Source organism: Eubalaena glacialis, chromosome 3, assembly GCF_028564815.1.
Source record: "Eubalaena glacialis isolate mEubGla1 chromosome 3, mEubGla1.1.hap2.+ XY, whole genome shotgun sequence".
NCBI classification, from domain to species: domain Eukaryota; kingdom Metazoa; phylum Chordata; class Mammalia; order Artiodactyla; family Balaenidae; genus Eubalaena; species Eubalaena glacialis.
In genome coordinates this window covers 93,955,770-93,980,450 of record NC_083718.1, presented here as the reverse complement: position 1 = coordinate 93,980,450, position 24,681 = coordinate 93,955,770, and the positions used below count along the sequence as shown (strand labels likewise).

Here is a 24,681-nt window from a genome sequence, read left to right as displayed (position 1 = left end):
AAACAAAAACAGAAAACTGAACATGTACATTTACTTCTCACTCTCCTCTCAAAATCACACTGATTTTCAAGGCTATAAAACAGGAAAGAATGGCATCAAAGTAGAAACTTTGAAGAAAACTATAGATACAAACCAAGGTAGGATTGGATTGATATGAAAATGATCAGAATAAAGCAGCTCAAAACACATTACAGGCAAGGGAAGACTCTCCTAAAGTAAATAGTTTTCATCATAAATATAAGTTGACCCTATCAACAAAGTGGGTACAGAGGGAATGTACCTCAATATAATAAGGACCATTTATGATAAGCCCACAGCTAACATCACACCTAACAGTGAAAAGCTGAAGAAGTGAAAGCTTCTCCTGTAAGATCAGGAACAAGACAAGGATGCCCACTCTCACCACTTTTATTCAACATAGTATTAGAAGTCCTAGCCAGAGAATTAGACAAGAAAAAGAAATAAAAGGCATCCAAATTGGAAAGAAAGAAATCAAACTGTCACTATTTGCAGATGACATGATATTATATATAGAAAATCCTAAAGACTCCACCAAAAAACTGTAAGAATAAGTGAATTCAGTAAAGTTGCAAGACACAAAATCAATATATGAAAATCTGCTGCATTTCTATACACTAATAATGAACTATCAGAAAGAGAAATTAAGAAAACAATCCCAGGAGAGTTCCCTGGTGACCTAGTGGTTAGGATGCCAGGCTTTCACTACCAGGCCCAGGTTCAACCTCTGGTCAGGGAAATGAGATTCTGCAAGCCACGTGGTGTGGCCAAATAAATAAAGTGCATCATACACACACACACAGAAAAAGAGAAAGAAAAAAAGAAAACAATCCCATTTAAAATCACATGAAAAAGCATAAACTACCCAGAAATAAATCTAACCAAGGAGGTCAAAGATATCTACACTGAAAACTGTGAAACACTGATAAAAGAAACTGAAGAAGACACAAATAAATGTAAAGATACTCTGGGCTCATGGATTAGAAGAATTAATATTGTTAAAATGTCCATAATACCCAAAGCAATCTACAAATTCAATGCAATCCCTATCAAAATTCCAACGGCATTTTTCACAGAAATAGAACAATCCTACAATTTCTATGGAACCACAAAAAAAACCAAATAGCCAAAGAAATCTTGAGAAAGAAGAAAGCTGGAGGCATCACAGGCCAGGATTTCAAACTATATTACACAGCTACAGTAATCAAAACAGTATGGTGTTGGCATAAAACCAGACATACAGATCAATGGAACAAAATAAAGAGGCCAGAAATAAACCCACACCTATATGGTTAATTTAAGGCAAAGGAGCCAAGAATATACAAAGGGGAAAGGACAGTCTCTTCAATAAACAATGTTGGACAGTTGGAAAACTGGACAGCCACATGCAAAAGAATGGAATCAGACTGCTATCTTACACCATACACAGAAATCAACTCAAAATGGATTAAAGAACTGAAATGTAAGACCTGAAACCATAAAACTTCTAGAAGAAAACATAGGCAGTAAGCTCCTGGACGTTGATCTTGGCAATCACCTTTTGGATCTGATTCCAAAAGCAAAATAAACAAGTGGGACTACATCAAACTAAAGAGCTTCTGCACAGCAAAGGAAACCATCAACAAAATGAAAAGGAAACTTACTGAATGAGAGAAAATATTTACAAATCATATACCTGATAAAGGGTTAATATCCAAAATACATAAAGAACTCATACAACTCAATAGCAAAAAATCAAACAATCCAGGGACTTCCCTGGAGTCCAGTGGTTAAGACTCCGTGCTTCCACTGCAGAAGGTGTGGATTTGACCCCTGGCTGGGGAACTAAGATCCTGCATGCCGCAAGGCACAGCCAAAAAAAAAAAAAACAAAAATGAAAACAAAAAACCCCCCAAACAATCCAATTAAAAATTGGGCAGAGGGACTTCCCTGGTGGTCCAGTGGTAAAGAATCTGCCTTCCACTACAGGGGACGCAGGTTCGATCCCTGGTCGGGGAACTAAGATCCCACATGCCATGGAGCAACTAAGCCCACGCGACACAATCACTGAGCTCATGCACCTCAACGAGAGAGTGGGCATGCCGCGAACTACAGAGCCCTTGCACTCTGGACGCTGCGCATCACAAGTACAGAGCCCACGTGCCCTGGAGCCTGCATGTCACAACTAGAGAGAGAAAACCCGCATGCCACAACGAAGAACCTGCGCCACAACGAAAGATCCCGTGTGCCACAACTAAGACCCAACGCAGCCAAAAAAAAAAAAAAAAATTGGGCAGAGAATCTGAATAGACATTTTTCCAAAGAAGACATAGAGATGACCAACAGGTACATGCAAAGGTGCACAACATCACTAATCATCAGGGAAATGCAAATCAAAACCACAACGAGCTATCACCTGACGCCAGTTAGAATGGCTATTAAAAAGACAAGAGATAACAAGTGTTGGTAAGGATGTAGAGAAAAGGGAACCTTGTGCACTATAGTGGTAATGTAAATTTGTACATCCACTATGGAAAACAGTACAGAAATTTCTTAAAAAATTAAAAATAGAACTATCATATGATCCAGCAATTCCACTCCTGGGTATTTATATGAAGGAAAAAAACAAACAAAACACTAATTTAAAAAAAATTTTATTTATGTTTTTGGCTGCACTGCACGGCATGCAGGATCTTAGTTCCCAGACCAAAGATCGAACCCACGCCCCCTGCAGTGGAAGTACAGAGTCTTAACCACTGGACCGCCAGGGAAGTTCCCCAAACACAAATTTGAAACATATATGCACCCCCATGTTCACTGCAACATTATTTATAATAACAAAGTTATGGAAGCAACCTAAGTGTCCATCAACAGATGAACAGATAAAGCTACAGATGAATGAATAAAGAAGATGTGCTATATCTATATACACAATGGAATATTAGCCATTAAAAAAAAAGGAAATCTTGTCACTTGTGACAATATGGATGGACCTGAAGGCATTAAGCTAAGTGAGATAAGTCAGACAGAGAAAGACAAATACCATATGATCTCAGTTATATGTGGAATTTAAAAACAAACAAACAAACATAGAATCAAGCTCGTAAATACAGAGATAGATCTGTGGTTGTCAGAGTTGGTAGGTGGGTGAAATGGGTGAAAGGGATCGAAAGGTACAAACTTCTAGTTATAAAATAAATCATGGGGAGGTAATGTACAGCATGATGACTATAATTAATACTCTACTGTATATCTGAAAGTTGTTAAAAGAGAAAATCTTCAAAGTCCTCATCTCACACAAAATTTTTACACTATGTATGGTGACTGATGTTAACTAGAATTATTGTGATAATCATTTTGCAATGTATACAAATATCAAATTACTATGTTGTACAACTGAAACTAATATATGTTACATGTCAATTATACTTCAGTTTTAAAAAAGGTAAATAGGCCTTTCTCAGAAAAGCCCTTTAAAAACCTCATCTCAAAGACATAAAAGGCTAAAGGTGAGAGTTGCTGTGGGCTAGCTAGAGGGACAATTAAGAGATATTAGGAGTTGCGCCTGCTCAGTGGTCAGAGCTATTGGCCAAGGATTCACTTGTAAGCTGTAACTACAGGAAAATCCCTAGCTGCAACTAGAGTTAACTAGAGGATTTGTGAAGAGGGGCAGTTCCTAACATGGGCCACAGATAAAAGTTGCGCTACATCTCACCTAAACATAAAGGAGGAGAGGATGATTCAAAACAGACATGAAAGTCGCAAGTTACCTACTTCTACTCCCACTCCCACTCCTTTTATACTCTCCCACCTGCGATTTATATCTCTGGCCAGAGAGACAACCTTAAGGCTAGAAGAGTGGAAAGATTAGGAAGAGGCAAACCGCCAAGTACATAAAAGGGCTTCCCTGATGCCACTACAGCACCAACATGGAAATGCTAGCTGAAGTATCTACCTCGATATTTCACCAGACATGGATGAAGAGTCACTATAAATAAAGTTAGAAGTCTAACGGGAAAAATATTAATTCACGTATTCATTAAACCAATGTTTTTTAAGCATCCTTAAATAACTGCATGGAATAGGTAAGTGTTATATAAATAATTTCTATGAATTCAAAGGAAAAAGACAATCCACAAAAAAAATTCAAATAATCAATGAACCTGAGAAAAGATAACAAACCACATGAATAAAAGAAATATAAATGAAATAACCAAACATCATTTTTACCTATCATATTGGTAAAGATGGAAGACAGCCAGTACTTGGAACACAATACAGAAATGGGTATTCTATAACATTTAAATTTACATGTGAATATCTGAAAGACACACATGGTTTTCCCAAGACTTCGTATTATTCAGTATAGTATCCAGATAAATTAGGTACATATTTTCCAAATATGGAAAATTGTTTACAAAGAATTTAATATATCATTAGAATATGACATCTATTAATTATAATCTAATCTGAACAGATTCTAATATTCATTTAGCTATTCAAAAAGTATTCAGGTTCATCATGTATCCCCTCAAGGTCAAAATTACTACCACATATTATAACTCCACTGGAGATGGACAGTAGAGTGAAATAAAAAATAATTCAAGTTGAGAGAATTCTATTTAAATCAACTTCTACTCTATACTGGATAGCTGTAATGATCAGTATTAAGATATATCAACAAATACCTGAAATTGTTTTGTATTTATTTCCTGTCTGCATTGCATAGTTAATGCTACTTTGTCTGCTTCCTGTGTAACCTCCCCCAGGATTTTCTTTTCACTATACCACGGAAACTACAGGATAGGAGAAAAAGTAGATGATTCTTCAAGAGATGATAGGTTTGCTTCCTTTTCTGTTTTTGATTAATATGGTTAACTACTTCTTACTGTGGTTGTACTTTTGTGGTACCCACCTCTAACTGCTCTTAAAGCAGGTAACAATAATGAGCGTTGGCAAGGATGTGGAAAAATTGAAATCTTCATACACTGACACTGTTGGTGGGAATGTAACATGGTGCACCCACTGTGGAAAAGAGTTTGGCAGTTCCTCAAAAACTTAAACATACAATATGACCCTGAAATTCCACTCCTAGAAATTTACATAGAGAACTGGTAACCTACAAGTTCACAAAAACTTACACACAAAAGTTCATAGCAGCATTATTCCTAATAGCCAAGAAGTGGAAACCCAAATATCCATTAACTGATGGATGGATGAACAAATGTGGTATATTCACAGAATGGAATATTCAGCCGTAAGAAGGAATTAAGTACTGATACATGCTTCAACGTGTTTGGACCTGATAAACATTATGCTAAGAGAAAGAAGCCAGACACAAAAGGCCACATATTGCATCATTCCATTCATACAAAATGTCCAGAATAGGCAAATCCATAAAAACAAAGTAAATTTGTGATTTCCAAGGGCTGGGAAAGAGGGAAATGGAGAGTGGACTGCAAATGGGTAGTTTCTTTCGGGGTGACGAAAACGTTCTGGAATTAGACAGTGGTGATAGTTGCACAATCTTGTGAATATACTAAGAACCACTGACTGAATTGTAAGTACATTTTTTAAAGTTGGATTTTATGGTATGTGAACTATATCTCAGTTTTTTAAAGCAGTCAATACTTTAATAAATCAGTAAATAAAAATAAGGTTAGGCATTATGTCTGCAAGGAAGAGGAGGTTCATAAGAGAAGGTATGGATTCTGCTCCTTCTACCCCACCTTAAAAAACTAAAGATGGGAGGGGATATATTCTGGAGCTTCTTGTCTTGATTTCAAAGTTCTTCTGGGAAAGATGACAAGGAAAATCTAATAAGGACCCATTTCCCTTATGACGCCCAGCTTTTCAAAGATGTGGAGCATCTATCCTTCCTCTACCTGCTCTCTGTGAGAGTGGCCCTAGCAGATTATGTTAAGTTTGACATAAGCAACCTTTCTTTTCCCTTTGAAAGTTTCTTAAGAATTGGAACAAAGTCTTGTTTCTTTTTATCTTCAATGCCCAGGCACTTTAGCATGGAGTGCTTAGTAAAACTTAAACGACTCCTTTAATACTGTACCTACCTCTCTCTGGTTGCCCAAAAGCCCTTAATACTCTACCTTTCCAGGCCTACGATCTCAAACCACCTCCTTCCTATCTCTATGGACAGAAGTGGGGAGAGAACTGGACTTTCTCAGTTCAGTAATCAGGAGCTGGGCTTTGAATTCCAACTTACCCATTTACTGGGTGACACTGAGAAAGTCACTAACCACTCTTACTCTCTTCCATGAAATAGGGATATTATATATCATATGAGATGATTTCAAGCATTAAACTGAAAGTTTATAAATTATAAGCTTACAACTTATAAATTTTACTTTTTATTGATATATTCCAAAATTTTCCATTCTATACAGTAGTCCAGTACTCTCAACACCACTACAGGGACTTCCCTGGTGGCACAGTGGTTAAGAATCTGCCTGCCAATGCAGGGGACACGTGTTCGATCCCTGGTCCGGGAAGATCCCACATACCACAGAGCAAGTAAGCCCGTGCGCCACAACTACTGAAGCCCACGCACGCCGCCAACTACTGAAGCCCGCGAACCTAGAGCCTGTGCTCCGCAACGAGAGGCCACTGCAGTGAGAAGCCTCCGCACCGCAACGAAGAGTAGAGAGTCATGGGTCCTAGTGTCTTAGTAATTTCACTGCTCCTTGCTCCCATGGTGACCCCTGACTCTGAATAACTCATACAATGCTTGAAATGACCCAGTACAACCTTCAAGTTTTATATTTACATTTAAAAATAAAATGCTTCTAATTCAAATGAATTTATGAAATTTCCGAAGGCACTGAATGATATTTTTCTTCAGGAAAACGCTACAGGTGAAAGGGACAAGACAGCTCAGAGGCCTTTCCCATTCCATCTTCTACTCCTCATTATTACTTCCTCTCTCAGTATACACCCCCCCGCTCCGCCACATGCCTAATATCTAGACCTTCCAACTTCTTCCTTTCTCAGTCCAACCTGTTTGCACCCGGGGTTGACTATCCCTTTTGCACCTAACAGAAGACTGACAAAAATTTAACTGTATTTTGGTACTGGGTCTCCTCTCTGGATCTAAACCTACATCAGAAGTGTTTCATTTAACACAAAGTTTGCCTGCTAGCAGATGACAGAAAGATCAGCAAAGCTGACACTCTGTAGCTTTAAAATACTGAGGAGTGCTAGTTTTAGTACACATAACTTTTTAAAATTCAAATTATTTATACTCTACTTTTTGGAAATTTCAAAAAAAATATTGCTCCTGAATTAAAAAAAACAAAAACAACCAGAAATATATACTCTAAGTCCCTAATTAACACAAGGTTTTAAATCTCTCACTCAACTTAAATACAAACCTGTATGGGTGGAATATCTGGCAGAGATGGAAGGTTTTCTGGATTGGTAACTGAGGGAATTAGTTCTATTGCTGTAACAGATGGGCTGGTGGGACCTCGATTTGCATTTGCCATAGTAGCTGTAGTAGGGCTGGTTGGATTGACTGGGTTGTTGTGCACCGACACAACAGGAAAGGGTCCAGCATGCCCTGGGTTTGAGTGCTGTTAGGAAAAAAGATGATATCATTACTTGATCTGCCAGGATATCCAAATATGAACAATACCTTGACAACAAGTTTCAGTTTAGGAAGGATACACAGGTTCAGAGTTTGATACCTGTGGCTGAGAGACAAAGAGGTAGGCCCTCTCAAACTTATGCAGGAAAAATAAAATTCAAACTTATCATTTTTCTATTCATTTTTGTGTAGTATTTAGAAAAAAAATAGACTTGCCAATAATTGTACCCTGTCAGACTGGTGATATGATTTTACTTCATAACAAAGATATATATAAATAGATGATCTGGAAGCCCCTAAAGTTTTCAAACATCAGACCAGGAAAGCCATTCTTCTGCCTATATTTTACTTTGACACTTCTGCCTTTTTAAAATAAAAATAATTAATTGTATAATTGTGTATTATGTAACTGATATGGTAGAAAGGACAACGAATTTACAAATGGAAACGTGGTATCAATTCCTGACTCTTAATACTATGTGAGTTTAGGCCAAATCACAATCTTGGTAATTTAGAAATGTGGATAATGATGAATGAAAATGGATACCTGTCTTTATGAGGAGTGTTATGAGGATCATTTAAGATAGTACACAGATTAAAATCTTTGGGAAATAAATTACTATACACATATAAATCATCTGAAGTATTTAAAAACTTAAAATTCTAACATTCAGTGATTTTTGTAGGGGCCCAAAAGTCTAAGGACAATGTTCTGAGATGGTTGGTTAATCCGATTATGTAGCTTCTGCACCTTTCCAAAGGGTGTACCTGCCCCGTGGTAATACTTGAAGGCTTTCCAAGTACACTAAGGGGTACATGGGTATGTGAATACTTTTAAGGAAATTAAAGTCTAGATAGTCGACCTTCATATATACTTTTTTCCTGAAGAAAACCCAATTTACCTATGAGTGTGCCATGGTCTGTGAGTTCTTTTTTCCAACTACTTCTTTCACAACTGCCCTTCTCCTCCAAAAACAAAATACAAAACAGCATATCTCTAACTCATTCCCAATCTTATCTAGCATATTGCCCCAGGGTGAAAAACAAAACAAACAAAAAATCTCCTGAAGAGACAGACAAAGGTACAGTTGAAAATAAAGGTGTCAAGTTGCTGACAAAGTGCCTGACTCTGAAACCTGCGTAATCTTTGAGTGGGTTCTGATACTTGGTGAGCAACAAAAACAAAGAAAGACCTGAAGAAGCTGTCAACTGATAAAAAAAGATTTTAAAACTCATTTTGAATTCCCAGATACATATTTTTGTGAACAAGTTTCCTGAGCATCACATGAAAACAACAACAACAAAAAAACTAGTAATAAAAATCGGCGTTGAATTCTGACTTACTCTATACTGTTACAAGGTAACAGACATACAAACGTGCATAAATGAAGGAAGGGGAAAGGCTCCATGTATCTAATAAAGAAATGTATATCTAAAAGAATTTTATTTTTGTTTCCTAATAATCTTAAACCATGTAAATATATTGTTTAAACAACTGTATAGGAGTAACTGTAATGAAAATTTGGTCTAAAGAAAAAGTTTTAAAGCTTAATAACTGCATTATAAACTGGAAATTTAAGAATTTTCAAATTGCAACAGACATCTTTCCAGCAGAAAATTACAACAAACTGATTCACAAGTCTATCAAATTTGTGAATATCTTAAATCTATATCTTAAATATATTAAGATAAAATTCTGTAAAAGTAGAACAGAAATTCAAGTCCATGGGGAAAAGGGAGTATATAATTTTGACTTTCAAAAAAGAACTTGCCTCTGTATTTGGGACTCCAGTGGATCCACTTACAAGAAAAATGTAAGGGTTTTACTTTATAATGTCAATATTTACAATATGCTAAACAGTATGTCCTTTGCAACTATTTAAACTTAAACTTGTAATGGAAGTTTTAAATGTCAACCTTCAAATGTGAGGGAGTGTGTATTTTTCAAAAGTCTTTCTGGAGGTAATTGGGCCAAAAAGTTGAAGGATCGCTGACCTAGGACTTCAGTATGCAGATCGATCTGAGTCAGTAAAAGTTCACATATTTATGAGTACTCCCCTCCTGGAAATTTTGATTCAGTGGGTATGGTTCAGAATCTGTTTCAGACATGGTGCCCCAGTCATTCTGATGGTCTTTAAATCATGCTTTGAGAAACATCACTCTGACAATTATAAAATGACCTTTATTTTTTATATAACTAGAAATCCTATGCAAAAGTAGCCTCATTTTTATACTCATACCTCCTATACAAATATAATCTACTATTCAAGCAAAGATTAGAAAACATGCCTCTAAACACACTTATTTTTAGGAGTAGGTGTATCTATCCTAAAAGGAACAATACTGAGTGAAGAGAAAAAAAAAAAGTCAAAATGTCACATTAAAAGAGCAGAGGAACAATTTTAGGAAATTAAAGTTTTAATCTTAATTCTACCATTCATTGTCTCTTATGATTGTGGGTACATAACAAGCTCCTCTGTTTTTCACTTCTGTAAAATGAATTGGTTGGACTAGATCAGAGATTCTCAACCCAAAGTATACAATGGGTTTAATGACATCAAAGAAACTGTTAAAGTTTAATAAAAATTTAGACATTTCTCCTAAGAAGACATACGGATTGCCAACAAACACATGAAAAGATGCTCAACATCACTAATCATTAGAGAAATGCAAATCAAAACCACAATGAGGTATCACCTCACACCAGTCAGAATGGCCATCATCAAAAAATCTACAAACAATAAATGCTGGAGAGGGTGTGGAGAAAAGGGAACCCTGCTGTACTGTTGGTGGGAATGTAAACAGATACAGCCACTATGGAGAAGAGTAGGGAGGTTCCTTAAAAAACTAAAAATAGAACTACCGTATGACCCAGCAATCCAACTACTGGGCATGTACCCTGAGAAAACCATAATTCAAAAAGAGTCATGTACCACAATGTTCACTGCAGCACTATTTACAATAGCCAGGACATGGAAGCAACCTAAATGTCCATCGACAGATGAATAGATAAAGAAGATGTGGCACACACATACAATGGAATATTTCTCAGCCATAAAAAGGAACGAAATTGAGTTATTTGTAGTGAGGTGGATGAAGTCTGTATGAGTCTGCTGTACAGAGTGAAGTAAGTCAGAAAGAGAAAAACAAATAGCATACGCTAACGCATACATATGGAATCTAAAAAAACGGTATTGACGAACCTAGTGGCAGGGCAGGAATAAAGATGCAGATGTAGAGAATGGACTTGAGGACACGGCAGGGTTGGGGGGGGGAAGCTGGGATGAAGTGAGAGAGTAGCACTGACATATATACACTACCAAATGCAAAATGGATGGCTAGTGGGAAGCTGCTGCATAGCACAGGGAGATCTGCTCAGTGCTTTGTGACGACCTAGAAGGGTGGGATAGGAAGGGTGGGAGGGAGGCTCAAGAGGACGGGATATGGAGATATATGTATACATATAGCTGATTCACTGTGTTGTACAGCAGAAACTAACACAACATTGTAAAGCAATTATCCAATAAAGATGTGAAAAAAAAATTTAATAAAAATTTTATGTGTATTTTTCTGGGACAAGAAGATACATAGCATTAATCAAATTCTCAAACGTATCAATGACCACCCCTCCCGCCACCCCACAACTGATTAAGAAAACTGTTGTCTTTTAGTTTTAAAATTATATGATTCTTACAAATGGAACTCTAGGCATACTTGTCTTTGGAGGTGTGGCTGCATCATGGAATACTGAGGGCCACTGTGCCTGGGTATCCCTGGTATTCGGGCAGCATTCTGAGCCAATCTCATCTGATGGGCTTGGAAAGCTCCACAGTTCATGTTGCCTCTTTGCATTGCTTGCACACTGATCAATCTTGGAGGCTGCAAAAGGCAGAAATTGCATTTATGTAATAATATTTATAAATTTATCTTTCAATTATAAAACGTTATGATAAGAATAATTTTGTCAGGATAGAAGGGCATAAAGTAAAAAGTGTAAGTCATTTTCCTCATCTCTTGCCCCAATCTCCTTCTCTCAGTATATGTGTGTTTTAAAGCCTATCAGCATTAACTTAATCAACCCTGGATTAATAGTTTTGATTTGGATGGGAGAGAGCAGGAAAGATACAGGGATGGCAATGATTTGAACAAAAGCCTAAAGAACGTGTCAGATCTCAGGAGGAAACAACATGGCTCTTTGGCCCAAAACCACGTTTAAACAAAAAAGATCTGGTATAGAGGGATAAAAACGTGTATACCTCCACAGTACTAGTGAGTTAATTTTGTTTCCCATTGTAAGTATTTACTTCTTGTCCTTCCTCACACCTCCCCCACATCCCTGCCATACCCAAGGGCAAATGTTTAAACTGACCTTTGAGCTCTGTCCCCATCAGTAACTTTGAAATGTGTAACTCATCTATATAGGACAGAGTGTAGTCTCGAGGTCTTCATAATTTATATCAATAGTGCAGTGATATAATAATACTCGCCTGTTGTTGTAACATCTGAGGGGCTGCTTGTCTAGGGTGCTGCTGTGTTGTTGCTGTTGTTGTTGGTACAGGTGCAGGTGGCTGCTGCATCCTCATCTGTTGCAACTGCTGATGTTTCTGTGCATACACTTGTTGTTGCATGTGCTGGAGTCGAAGCTGTGCTAAGTTAATCTGTCCAGGGGTTTTACTAATGTGGTTTGTCCCTGGCGGAACTTGCCCAACTACAACATTAGGAGTATAACCAGGAGCTGGTTTACTCTCTATTACTAGATTACCTGAAGGATTTAAAAAATGAGAATAATTTGCATGTAATCAACTAACATCTACTTTGTGGGTTAATCATTATATTTTCCTCTTTCCTCTGACAACTATCACCACTCAAATTTTCCAACAGCACAGCAGGGATGGGAGCTAGGTTTAAAGATGATGAAGATCAGAAACCTAATATAGTCCAAAGCCAATTAATTGACTTTTGATTACTCAGAATAATATATTATCTGCCCTTATTTTTGACACAGATGTACAGAAAATTAAAGAGCTGAAAGAGACAGTATTAGAGGAGGCCCATCTAGGCAGTCTAAATCATCTCTCCCCTGAGAAGATTCAAGGATACTCAAGATTGCTAATACTGATTCCACCTGCCTTTGGATGGTCAAAATGTGCAGGGCAGAGTATTACATTGCTACAAAACTGTCTTCTGTGGAAATGTTGAATGTTTTAAACTACTTATTCCCTTGGAGATGACAAATTCTCCTTCCTTTTTACAGAGCCAGGTACTTTCTAGAGATAGAAGGCAAATTTTAGTAAGGTTTGAGCTAAGGTAGAGTTCGCAAACCTTTTTCCTGTAATAAGCCAGATACTTTAGGCTTTGCAGGCCACATAAAATCTGTCGTATACTCTTTGTTTTTTACTTGTTTGCTTTTACAACCCTTTAAAACGTAAAAACCAAACTTAGGTGCCACGTCACACAAAAATAGTTTGCCGATGCCTGAACTAAAGGTATAGCCAAACGAATATACACAAAGATTACATTTTTTTACAAAAGGCCACCCACCTCTGCTTTTACAGCTTCCAACGGTGAGGACTTGAGTATTCTGAAAATGAGTTTAATCAATCTGTAGACAGCTCTAATTGCTGGTTAGTTTTGGGGAGTTTTGTTTTACTTTAAATTGAGCTGGTTTTGTATGCCTATCTGTAACTTTCACCTAAGGCCCTTAGGTCCACACTGTGGAGTAACAAATGCAAAGACCATTTGTCTTCCATGTGAAATGAGCTGCTCTTATCTTTCAAACATTCCTCAGCACATGGCATTCGGACACATCAGCATACTGGATGGAAGTCCTCCTCAAGTGGGCAATTTTGTACAATTAATACATAAGCTACTAAGCATGTAAGAAATTCTTCCAAAGACTAAAGACCCATTTGGTAAATTTCTGATATGTAACAGTCAATATCAATTTTAAAAGATGTGGGGAAAAAGTTAGAAATGATACATAATTTTAAAAACTATACAGAGGAGACCCTCAACATTCTTAAAGATGTAATGAACATAGCTGAAGTAAGTTTCCAATGAAGAACATATTTTCCAAAAAGTTTACATGTTAGAATGAAGTTTAAAAACTTTAAGTATCTAAAATTTGTTGTAGATGCTTTCTCCTCCTAATTCAGTGTTCCAAGTTATAGCCATAAAACGAATTATTTCTCACCTAAATTGACTACGTTCTTTGCCCAGAAGGTGGGATCACAATGGAAACGTATTGCTCCATTAGCAGCAGGGACAGGATCACACCGTGCTTTCAAAATATGGCGCAATTGAAAAGTAATCTAAAAGGGAAAAAATTCACATTAGTCTTAAAATTAAGTATCACTTGAGAAAACATACAAGATAAAGACATGAAAGCTCATGTAGCCCCACAGTGTCCATCTCAGATGAGATAGTATCAGTGCTTAAAAAACGATATTAGCAATCGAAGGCACATGCTTGAACTTCTGCCATTTCTGGTGATAAACTATATCATACTACTAGGTATCTCCAAAACCTACGATTGACTCAAGACTTACTGTATGATTCCATTTATATGAAATTCTAGAAAATGAGAGAAATCAGACTAATGGTTGCCCAAGGCCAGGGATAGAGAAAAATAAGAAAACTTTTGTGGGTGACGGAAATTTTCTGTATTTTGATGTGATGGTGATAACTTTTACTAAAATTCAAAATCTATACTTTAAACAGGTGCAGTTCACTGAATGTAAATAATATCTTAATAAAGTCAATTTAAAGAAAAATAAGATACTATGTGTCTCACCAGTCGCTTGCTGTACAGTAGTGCCGTGCTGCTACCACTAGCAATTGCCCAGTTTGTAAAGTTCATAACATGCTTCACCTGCCGGGAAAGGCCTGTGATGTCGTTCTGTTGCTGTAGTAACTTCATCTGTCTTTCTTTTGTAACATTCTGAAACAGAACAAGAGGTTCACCGAAGAATTCTGTATAAAAAAATCAACTCATAATTTCTACTACAAGTGAACACAATACCTGTATTTCTTTTTAAAAATGGGATAACTTAATAAGCTCATTATTTAATGAGTCTATGATCAAGGAAAAAGTCACTAACAAAAGTGGGACCAAAAGTTAGTTCTATAGTCCAAAGTAGACATTCCACATACAGAAATTAATGTTAGTGATATCTCCCCTTTCCTTCAGAAGATGAAGAGCCTTTGTTAAAAATAGTGTCTATTAGGCTAATCTAATATATAGAGCCTATGACATATGAGCTGACCTTTAGAAATAATTTTATACGATCTTAACACACTTCTCAGGCCAAAGAAAATTCTGTGGTGCATGGCATGAGGCTGGAGTTAAAATCTCTTATTTTCAACATTTAAGACAAAAGGAGAAAGATGAATTCCAGAGCTCTAAGAGTAGAGCTAGGGAAGCTTCTTATATGACAAAAGTTCATAAAGAACAAGGGAGTAAGTGAGGGTGGAAGGAAAGTGCTGCAAAGGAAAAATAAACTGCTTTCTGGGAACAAAAATTCCCAGAAGGGACAGGTGATATCCTATGTCCTTTGACATTCAGCATACTGAACAACTTGCCTCTTCGTTCTTAACCACTTTCTTACAAAACTGACTCAACTGGGTTTACTGAACAATTTTTTCCCTAAGGAAATAAGTTACTCATTTTATAATGTAAATCAATGGATAAAAATATTCAAATGACAGAAGTTTCATTTACAACTTCCCTGGAAATCATTCCTTTTATAAAGCTTATAGGAAAACCTCTATCTTACAAAGTTTAGAAACACAGTGCACTAGAAAACATCTACTGCTTAAATCATTAGCATGTTAGAAATATGTGGCAGATTTATCAGTAGGTATTTGTGTATATTTTAGCATTAAGAGGCATCTTTTAATTCAAAAGTTCTTGAAATGGTTTCAGAACATTACTTTAGACCTATAATTAAAATGTATTTACTGTAAATTAAAAGGTATCAAAAATAATTGCTTGCTCATGCTCTCCATTTACAAGGTCCTTCTGAAAACAAAAATCTATTAGGGTTAACTGCAACTCGGCTGGATATACAACAGTAGCAAGAGACCTCAAAATTTAACAATATGTGTGAGAGTACTTTTAATTTCACAATTGTGTCTCAATGGCAAGATGTATTTCAAAAGACAGAAATTCAGAAATAATTCTCTGTTGACATTTATTTTATTTATATGTAACTGTGTCTAGTATTTCATCAATTTTCTATGAAGGAATGGAACAGAAAAAAAATCTACTATGAAAAATTTGAGATTAATAGTAATTAAAAGTTAAATAATCAAATATTCATGTAATTTAAATTGTTACTATTCAATGGTGCTTTAAACATAACCCCATATCATCTAAGCCAACTTAAAAGCACAAAATTTTGAGAACCAGCCAACTATGGTCAGTAGAGTCTTTGATGAATACTTAATTTAGATTTCACAAATTGACTGGATTCTCATCTAGAAATTTACATTCACATATTAATCGCAATATACAACACAAAGACCTAATATAACAAAATTATGAGTAAATTTAAAGTTTAAGTTTCAAAATGAGCAACGTTTTTAGCAAAACTATGGAACATTTAAAAAATAAAGTGAAGAACACACATGAGTCAGTAAGACTCCCAATATACATTCATATGTAAAAGTTAAATTGAGGACCTATCTTGTGGGGAGGAGAAGAGGGAATGTGGCAGGTCAGCTTTGTCTTCATTTATATCACATTTTAGTAATAATTCTTTCACTCCTAAGAGAACAACACTATCTCCTAACTGATACATCTAAAGTGTTAAATTGGGCTGCAAAGTAACTAACTTGAAAAAGGCCTATTTTCCAACAAAAAACACACAAAAAAATGTTTTTAATTGACTTTACTTTCATACCCACCCCCAACCAATCTAAAAGAGCTTTCAATAAACATTAAAAAACAGCTAAAGAGCAAGAGAAGCAGTTTTTGTTTTATTTTGGCTTTGAACCATACCTCTAGCTGCTGTAACAGAGATTTTCCTTTCTTATTAATTTCATTGATAAGGGTGAAAATGGCCACTTTAATTTCCTGTTCTACTCGTTTGTTAGTCTCATTTACTTCTTTTATCCTGAATAAGAGAAATGCATCATTAGGTTATAGACTTATCCTATGTCTCTGAATTACCAACTGTTACAGAAATTCATCCAACTGGGCACTTAACCGAGTAAAATTAAACCTTTGTCAAATGTACAACTTATGTTTTGGCAGACCTGACCACTCAATTTGGTCCAAACAAGTTATGTATGTAGACAAAGAATGGATTAAATATTTATTAATTTTAAATTAAGTTCATAAAGGACAGTTTATTAATCTAGATGGTAATCTCCTTTAGTTTCTATGACATGAATGTGATACACAAACAACTGACATCAGTGATTGCTGGTTAGTGTCAAATATGGCACATTGTTCTTGAGAAGCATTAAGATTAAACAGAACCAATGTGCAAAAAAAAATGTTGCAACCAATACTATTATTATCTTTTGAAACAAGAGGAAGCTTAGACGCATTTAGTTTCACTAAAACTACTTCAAATGTGAATTCAGATACACCCCTTCCATAGGTTCTTCTCAAAATGATTTCCTACTGTATATGGTTAAGGGAACAAAACATTTTCATTCCTTTTTTAAAAACAGCTGTTAGATGTTTTAGAAACAGGTATAAGCTCCCATGTAGTTATGAAAGTTTTGGTTGTAAATATGAAATAGTCAATACCTTGCTATTTATAAAATAGGAAGAGAAGAATTCTACTAATATAAATACATATAATGTTAACAAACAATCATAAGATGGTAACCTTAAACTTTTATACATTCTACTTCTGTACAAACTATAACTGACACTTTCAACTGCTAAAACTGCCTTTCATTTACCAAATTCAAATTTGAATAACTTGAATACACCGGGTCAAAAATGTAGTTTTCCCTCCTTTGTACTTCAGGCACTGATTTAAAAATTTTACTCAATTTTGTCCTTATCTTATTAAAATGAGTGGAAGACATTTTAAAAAATGAGAATGCTGATCACTAGTGGTAAGAACACATGACCTTAAAACGATTCAGCCAAAGGTTGAAACCATTAAGCATGCTGAAAGCAGAGTCAAACTCCCCTGGATTTAAGCATGTATAATATATGTTCAATTGTGAAGGCAGCAAAAAAAATGAATGTACATTAAAAAATGGAGAAAGGTCATCGAAGAATCTAACAGGAGAAGTATAGACATTTTATTACTTTAATACTTTTTTTTTTTTTTTAAGCTATCTGGAGATGAAATAATCTCCCCAACCCTTCGCAATCTTGTAACACATAAACTTCACTTCTCTACACAGATTCAGGAACATATATACAAAATATACGTATAAAAATATGGGATTGCCATATGAGTTATCTCACTACCCTTTCTCTGGAAAGGACATCCATCTGTAATTTATGAGAAGACAGTTATCCTCTCCAATATCATCTACAATATATCAGCAATATAAAAAACATCCTGACATATCCACGAGAACTAACCATGACTAGTGTATATCTATATATTTACATATTATCTACAGCCTCTGAGGAGCCTTTATTTTCCTTTGGTATCACTTTTTAAGATGAAAGTTATAAATTCTTACTAATGTCTAATGTATTATTTTCTAATGTATCAATAATATACAATGTACTATTCATTAATTCATCTTCAATACTTTTTGAGTATTTACTGTGTCATTTTAAATCGTCATAAATTAATTTTAATATTCTAGAAGTCTCAATATTTGTGAATCTGAAGAATAAATACATATCAACCTTATTCATACCTCTAGGAACATATGGGTTTTAATTATGCCAGCTCCAAGTGTTTGTCTTTAAGGACTCCTTTAAGAGTCCTAATCTTCTTAACCTACTCACTATGGAACTTAGTCCCACTTTGCGGCATGCAGGATCTTAGTTCCCCGACCAGGGATCGAACGTGTGCCCCCTGCAGTGGAAGCATGGAGTCTTAACCACTGAACAGCCAGGGAAGTCCCAGTCCCCCTTGCTTTATCAATAAATTTAGTTTATTCAGAAATGAACGAAAATAGGATTTTTAAAAACTGATAGTGTTATTGATAAAAATAACAACAGCTACAATTTGAGGGTTTACTATATGCCAGAAACTGTGTTCTCATAATAATACCAGTAAGATAAGTACTGTTTTTAATGCTTGTTTTACAGATGGAAAATTAATTTGTCCACCACTGTTCATACTCTCTCCTGTCTTCCACACAGTCTCTAGTTAAAATTTTATAATTCAACTCTCTACACATTAATTGGTTTTTCTACATTTAACTAAGGCTGACAAAGACTAGAGTCATATTAATTATAAAATAGTCAAAGATGTATCCTAAAAGAGTACTCAAAATTTGAAGCAATTAAATTGTCTTTAATTAACAATTATCATAATCCAAACTCAAACATACCATTTACCCCTCCAAAAAAATGTTTTCTATATATGCTTAATACAGAAGGAAAACAAATTTAAACTGGACCCATCGTGTTTAATAATCCTTAAACTGAAATTATGGTTTTAAGGAAACACACTTACCTATTCTGCACCTGAGTAGCTGCAAAATGAACATAATTCTTCTTCTCAAGAAGCTTAGCCAGTAGATTCTCAATTGCACCTTTCTGGTTTTGAAAAGCTTCTTCTAAAAATTGATACCTTTAAAACAAAAACAACAATTACATTTAAAATGGAAAATTTACGATTACGATTTGGAAATGAAAAACTGCTGCATGAGTCAATCTTGAAACCTTACTTAAATGATCAACATTCTATGCTGGCCACACACCCCCTATGTTACCAGCAACTTTTAACTACCAATCCCCCTTCCCTCTTAACCTGACACTGTGAAGCCACTATTAAGACAAAAAAAATTACTCAAAACTGTTCAAGTGCTCTTAAATTAGAGTTTTGATTCAGGATTGCATTTTTATAAAAATCTAAATACTGGTATAAGTTGTATACATATTAAATCATAAAATACAACCACATTATACAAAATACTTTCAAAGGTGGGAAAACCACCCACAGTTCCAACAACATAAAATCACTGCTACTATTGTAATATCTAGTTCCTTAGTCTTTTCAGTCACAATGTATGTGCAGCTCTGCATCTGACTTTATTCTTTATCTTGTCTTTGCAATCACCACTTGAAATAATTTTTCAGTTCTAGACTGTAAATATTGTCAAACTTTTCCAAAAGGGTTATATCAATTAAAAATATGACCAACACCAGTTTTATTTTAACTTTGTCAACAAAGTGGTATATGTTAAGATTTGCTAATATTAAAATAGTGAAAATTAGACAGTCAAAGACTACAGTTCTTTGTTTGCTAGGAAGGCAGAATGGTTTTCTTTGCTAGTTTTATTACCTCTGTGTAAATTGCTCATTAAGTCAACAAGTATTTTAGGGCTTCTTCTATATGCTAGGGATACATGGGTAAAAAAAAATCCATTATTGTTCATATTTTCATAATAAATAGGCACAAATATGAAATGATACTACACTGTGAAATGAGCTATACTGGAGGCGTACATAGTCTGCAATAAGAACACAGCGTCTCTGATGAAAGAAATCAAAGACAATACAAACAGATGGAGAGATATACCATGACTATACTACCCAAAACAACCTACAGATTCAATGTGATCCCTATCAAATTAGCAATGGCATTTTTCACAGAACTAGAACAAACATTTTTTACAATTTGTATGAAAACACAAAAGACCCCGAAGAGCCAAAGCTATCTTGAGAAAGAAAAACAGAGCTGGAGGAATCAGGCTCCCTGACTTCAGACTATACTACAAAGCTACAGTAATCAAGACAGTATGGTACTGGCACAAAAACAGAAATATAGATCAATGGAACGCAACAGAAAGCCCAGATATAAACCCACACACATATGGTCACCTTATCTTTGATAAAGGAGGCAAGAATATACAATGGAGAAAAGACAGCCACTTCAATAAGTGATGCTGGGAAAACTGGACAGCTACATGTAAAGAATGAAATTAGAACACTCCTGAACACCATACACAAAAATAAACTCAAAATGGATTAAAGACCTAAATGTAAGACCAGACACTATAAAACTCTTAGAGGAAAACATAGACAGAACACTCTATGATGTAAATCACAGCAAGATCCTTCTGACCCACCTCCTAGAGAAATGGAAATAAAAACAAAAATAAACAAATGGGACCTAATGAAACTTAAAAGCTTTTGCACAGCAAAGGAAACCATAAACAAGATGAAAAAACAACCCTCAGAATAGAAGAAAATATTTTCCAATGAAGCAACTGACAAAGGATTAATCTCCAGAATATACAAGCAGCTCATGTACCTCAGTATCAAAAAAACAAACAACCCAATCCAAAAATGGGCAGAAGACCTAAATAGACCTTTCTCCAAGGAAGACATACAGACTGCCAACAAACACATGAAAAGATGCTTAACATCACTAATCATTAGAGAAATGCAAATCAACACCACAATGAGGTATCACCTCACACCAGTCAGAATGGCCATCACCAAAAAATCTACAAATGATAAATGCTGGAGAGGGTGTGGAGAAAAGGGAACACTCCTGCACCGTTGGTGGGAATGTAAATGGATACAGCCACTATGGAGAACAGTATGGAGATTCCTTAAAAAACTAAAAAGATAACTACCACACGACCCAGCAATCCCACTACTGGGCATATACCCTGAGAAAACCATAATTCAAAAGAAGTCATGTACCACAATGTTCATTGCAGCTCTATTTACAATAGCCAGGACATGGAAGCAGCCTAAGTGTCCACTGACAGATGAATGGATAAAGAAGATGTGGCACATATATACAATGGAATATTACTCAGCCATAAAAAGGAACGAAATTGAGTTATTTGTAGTGAGGTGGATGGACCTAGAGTCTGTCATACAGAGTGAAGTAAGTCAGAAAGAGAAAAACAAATACCGTATGCTAACGTATATATATGGAATCTAGAAAAATGATACTGATGATCCCAGGGGCAGGACAGGAATAAAGATGCAGACGTAGAGAATGGACCTGAGGACACGGGGACGGGGAAGGGTAAGCTGGAACAGAGTGAGAGAGTGGCATGGACATATATACACTACCAAATGTAAAACAGATAGCTAGTGAGAAGCAGCCACATAGCACAGGGAGATCAGCTTGGTGCTTTGTGACAACCTAGAGGGGTGGGATAGGGAGGTTGGGAGGGAGGCTCAAGAGGGAGGGGATATGGGGATATATGTATACATATAGCTGATTCACTTTGTTGTACAGCAGAAACTAACACAACACTGTAAAGCAATTATACCCCAATAAAGATGTATTAAAAAAAAAAAAAAGAACACAGTGTCTAAATCTGCCTCAACACCAAGGAATGCTTCACAGAGAAGTCAGAACAGAATTATCCTATGCTAACTGCAGAGGCATATTTGGAGAACAACAAATACTTCAACATACCTAGAGAAAGCCATGCAAAGATCAGAATGTGAGAGAATAATAAAATCCAGAACCAGACTGTGAAGAGCTGGGTATACCATGCTAATTTTTGGATTTTCGTTTTTCAGTAACAGGAAACCCTTGAAGAATTCCAACCAAGATGTAATAATCAGATTTACATTCCAGGAAAATCATCAGAGAGAAATATAAAAGATCTGAAGAAGAGAGATGGGGAAGACTAGCTAGAACTCTAAGACAGTAGCTCAGATGAGTTATCAGGGTATGGTACTAATTGGTATAGCTGAATAAACAAACTTGAACAATGGACTCTGTCACAGAGATCAGCATCTTCGGTGATTTGAAAGTTTAACTGGAGCCATATAAAGTAACATCCATGGTATAACCTAAAAACTGAATGCCTAGCTAAGGCACAGTCAAGAAAAGATCACCGGAAATGAGATGCTCAAGGTACTGACAAAGTTATAATTGTCTATGTGGACACAAATCATTAACGTAAAAGCAGAAATTGAGATGAAGAGGAAAGCTATGAGCATCTAGATGTCTGGGCCTTCAGTGAAGGTCTCAGTTAAGGTAAATACAGGAGGAAAGGCTATGAAGTTGTTAACAAAAGGAAAGTTTGCTAAATGGAGGGGTTCAAGAGGTAAAGGAAAAACTGAGAGAATTAGAAGGCAAAGTTTAGAGCGACAGGGGGATTGTTGTTATAGAGAACAGCTGGCTAATGAGGTTTTTATTTTGTGTATTAAGAATTTTTTATTGCAGTAAAATACACATAACAAATCATTTTACGTTTTTAAGAATATTTTTAAAGCAAAAAAAAAAAACCTGTCTACTATGTAAAGTCTAGCACATTATAACTTGTATGATATATTAATTAAACAGCACAAAGCATGTGAGTATTTTAATTTAAAAGGCTTTTAAAAGGGGTTCTACTGTTACATAGGTGAGCAAAGACTATTCCTTCATTGAAGAAACACTGACGGAATAACATTTGATTTATTTCCTATACCATAATTTTTCTGTGTCCAAAATGAAATACTTTGTTTCATCTGTACAGATGAAGCAGGAATATGAGATTACCATGCTAACCCTTTTGACATAAGCTTTACATTGTGAGGAAGAAAAGATCTTCTGACCCAGAGTTTAATTATGTCAGCAAATAAGAAGACATCTGGCAGAAAGGTCAACTAGTATCATAACTCACAAAATTTTAATTCATAAAATTTAACCCTGCACAATTTTATTTCTTTTCTCAACTCAAAATAAATGTTTCAGAGTCCTGTTTCTAGAAATGTCTTGTCGTATTCATATGAACAAGTAGCAAGCAAACACACCATGATACACCTAGGTGAAAGTATGTGTCTGTCCTTTCCTCCCCTCATACAGGAGTTGACATCTGCACTGGATGTTAAAGGATGAGTAAGAGCTTTCTCGGTAAACAAACTTGGGAGGAAGGTAAGAGCTTTCACTGGGGGAAAAAATCTGAATGTACAAAAGTACACAGTTCTGAGGCCACCTGTCATTTTCAGAGCTAAGGAAAAGAAGACAAAGCTGGAAGAGTAGGGGAGGTACCAAATGTTAAAGAGCACTGTACATTTTGCTGAAGTTGGACTCAGATAATAAATAATAGTGAACCATCAAGAGACTGATAAAACCGTGATAATCAGGCTTGTTTCTTTTCACTTGAATAAACTTCAACTGTATTATTAGAAGAAAGATACTAACTAGAGCTTGAAAAACAAAAGAACAATATGGAAGTAGTTTTGGCTACAAGCTACTTCTGATTCTCTTAGCTAAAAGAATAAACTAACACTGCATTTTCTTTTTTGAACTGATCAAAGTAATAGTTGAAATACTTCAGAAATGCGGGGAAAGAATAACCAATAAATGGATTAAGCATAATTTTGTTAATACGTAAATATATCAAGCAATTTCTTAGATTTTAATCCTGCATATGAAGCAGTGATTCTTAACATGGAAGTCTTAGCCACACTGAGCTATTTTCAGTATTTCAAAATGTCTAGGTAAAAATTATGCACGCCCATGATTTACTTATGATGGGCCTTATAAGTAAGACTTTCTGTGCTTCTGGCTAGAATTATAGAAACTCAGTATAACATATATACCACTGATTATCATGTTTTGGAGAGAATCATCATGCTTATATATATGTGTGTGTGTGTGTATAATTTATTGAGAAATAAATTATTATTTAATGTAGTTTGCTAATAAGTTTTTGAAGAGAGGGCTCTCATAAGTATGGGAAATGAATAAAAGGGGTTTTTTTTTTTCAGGTTGAGAATCACTTAGCTATTAACTGCAAATTGTAACTTTTAAATGCACATTTACAGTCTTATTAGGTTCTGAGTTGTACAAGGATGCTACTCTATTTGCCAAGTAATTACAGTATTATTCTTAGTAACTGTCAGAGTGTTTAACAATTGATAAGATTTTACTCTGGCACTTCTAGGGAAATATATCATCTTAGTTTGTATCCAAATTGACTATCTAGGGAAACATTTTTTAAAGCTGATATGTAGT

At 35.5% G+C, this 24,681-nt stretch overlaps 1 protein-coding gene across 4 annotated transcripts in view; it reads right to left on the bottom strand.

Annotated features, from left to right (window-relative positions):
• TRIM33 (tripartite motif containing 33) overlaps window positions 1–24,681 on the bottom strand; it is a 141,743-nt gene that overhangs the window by 15,692 nt on the left and 101,370 nt on the right. For 3 of the 4 annotated variants that reach the window (XM_061183654.1, XM_061183655.1, XM_061183658.1), the window contains exons 5-11: window positions 19,210–19,326; window positions 16,599–16,713; window positions 14,391–14,537; window positions 13,791–13,908; window positions 12,085–12,359; window positions 11,312–11,476; window positions 7,383–7,583 (exon numbers count right to left, since the gene is read on the bottom strand). In XM_061183654.1, coding sequence (XP_061039637.1) covers window positions 7,383–7,583; window positions 11,312–11,476; window positions 12,085–12,359; window positions 13,791–13,908; window positions 14,391–14,537; window positions 16,599–16,713; window positions 19,210–19,326 — 1,138 coding nt within the window. The remainder of the gene's footprint in view (window positions 1–7,382; window positions 7,584–11,311; window positions 11,477–12,084; window positions 12,360–13,790; window positions 13,909–14,390; window positions 14,538–16,598; window positions 16,714–19,209; window positions 19,327–24,681) is intronic. The other variant, XM_061183656.1, reaches the window with a different exon arrangement.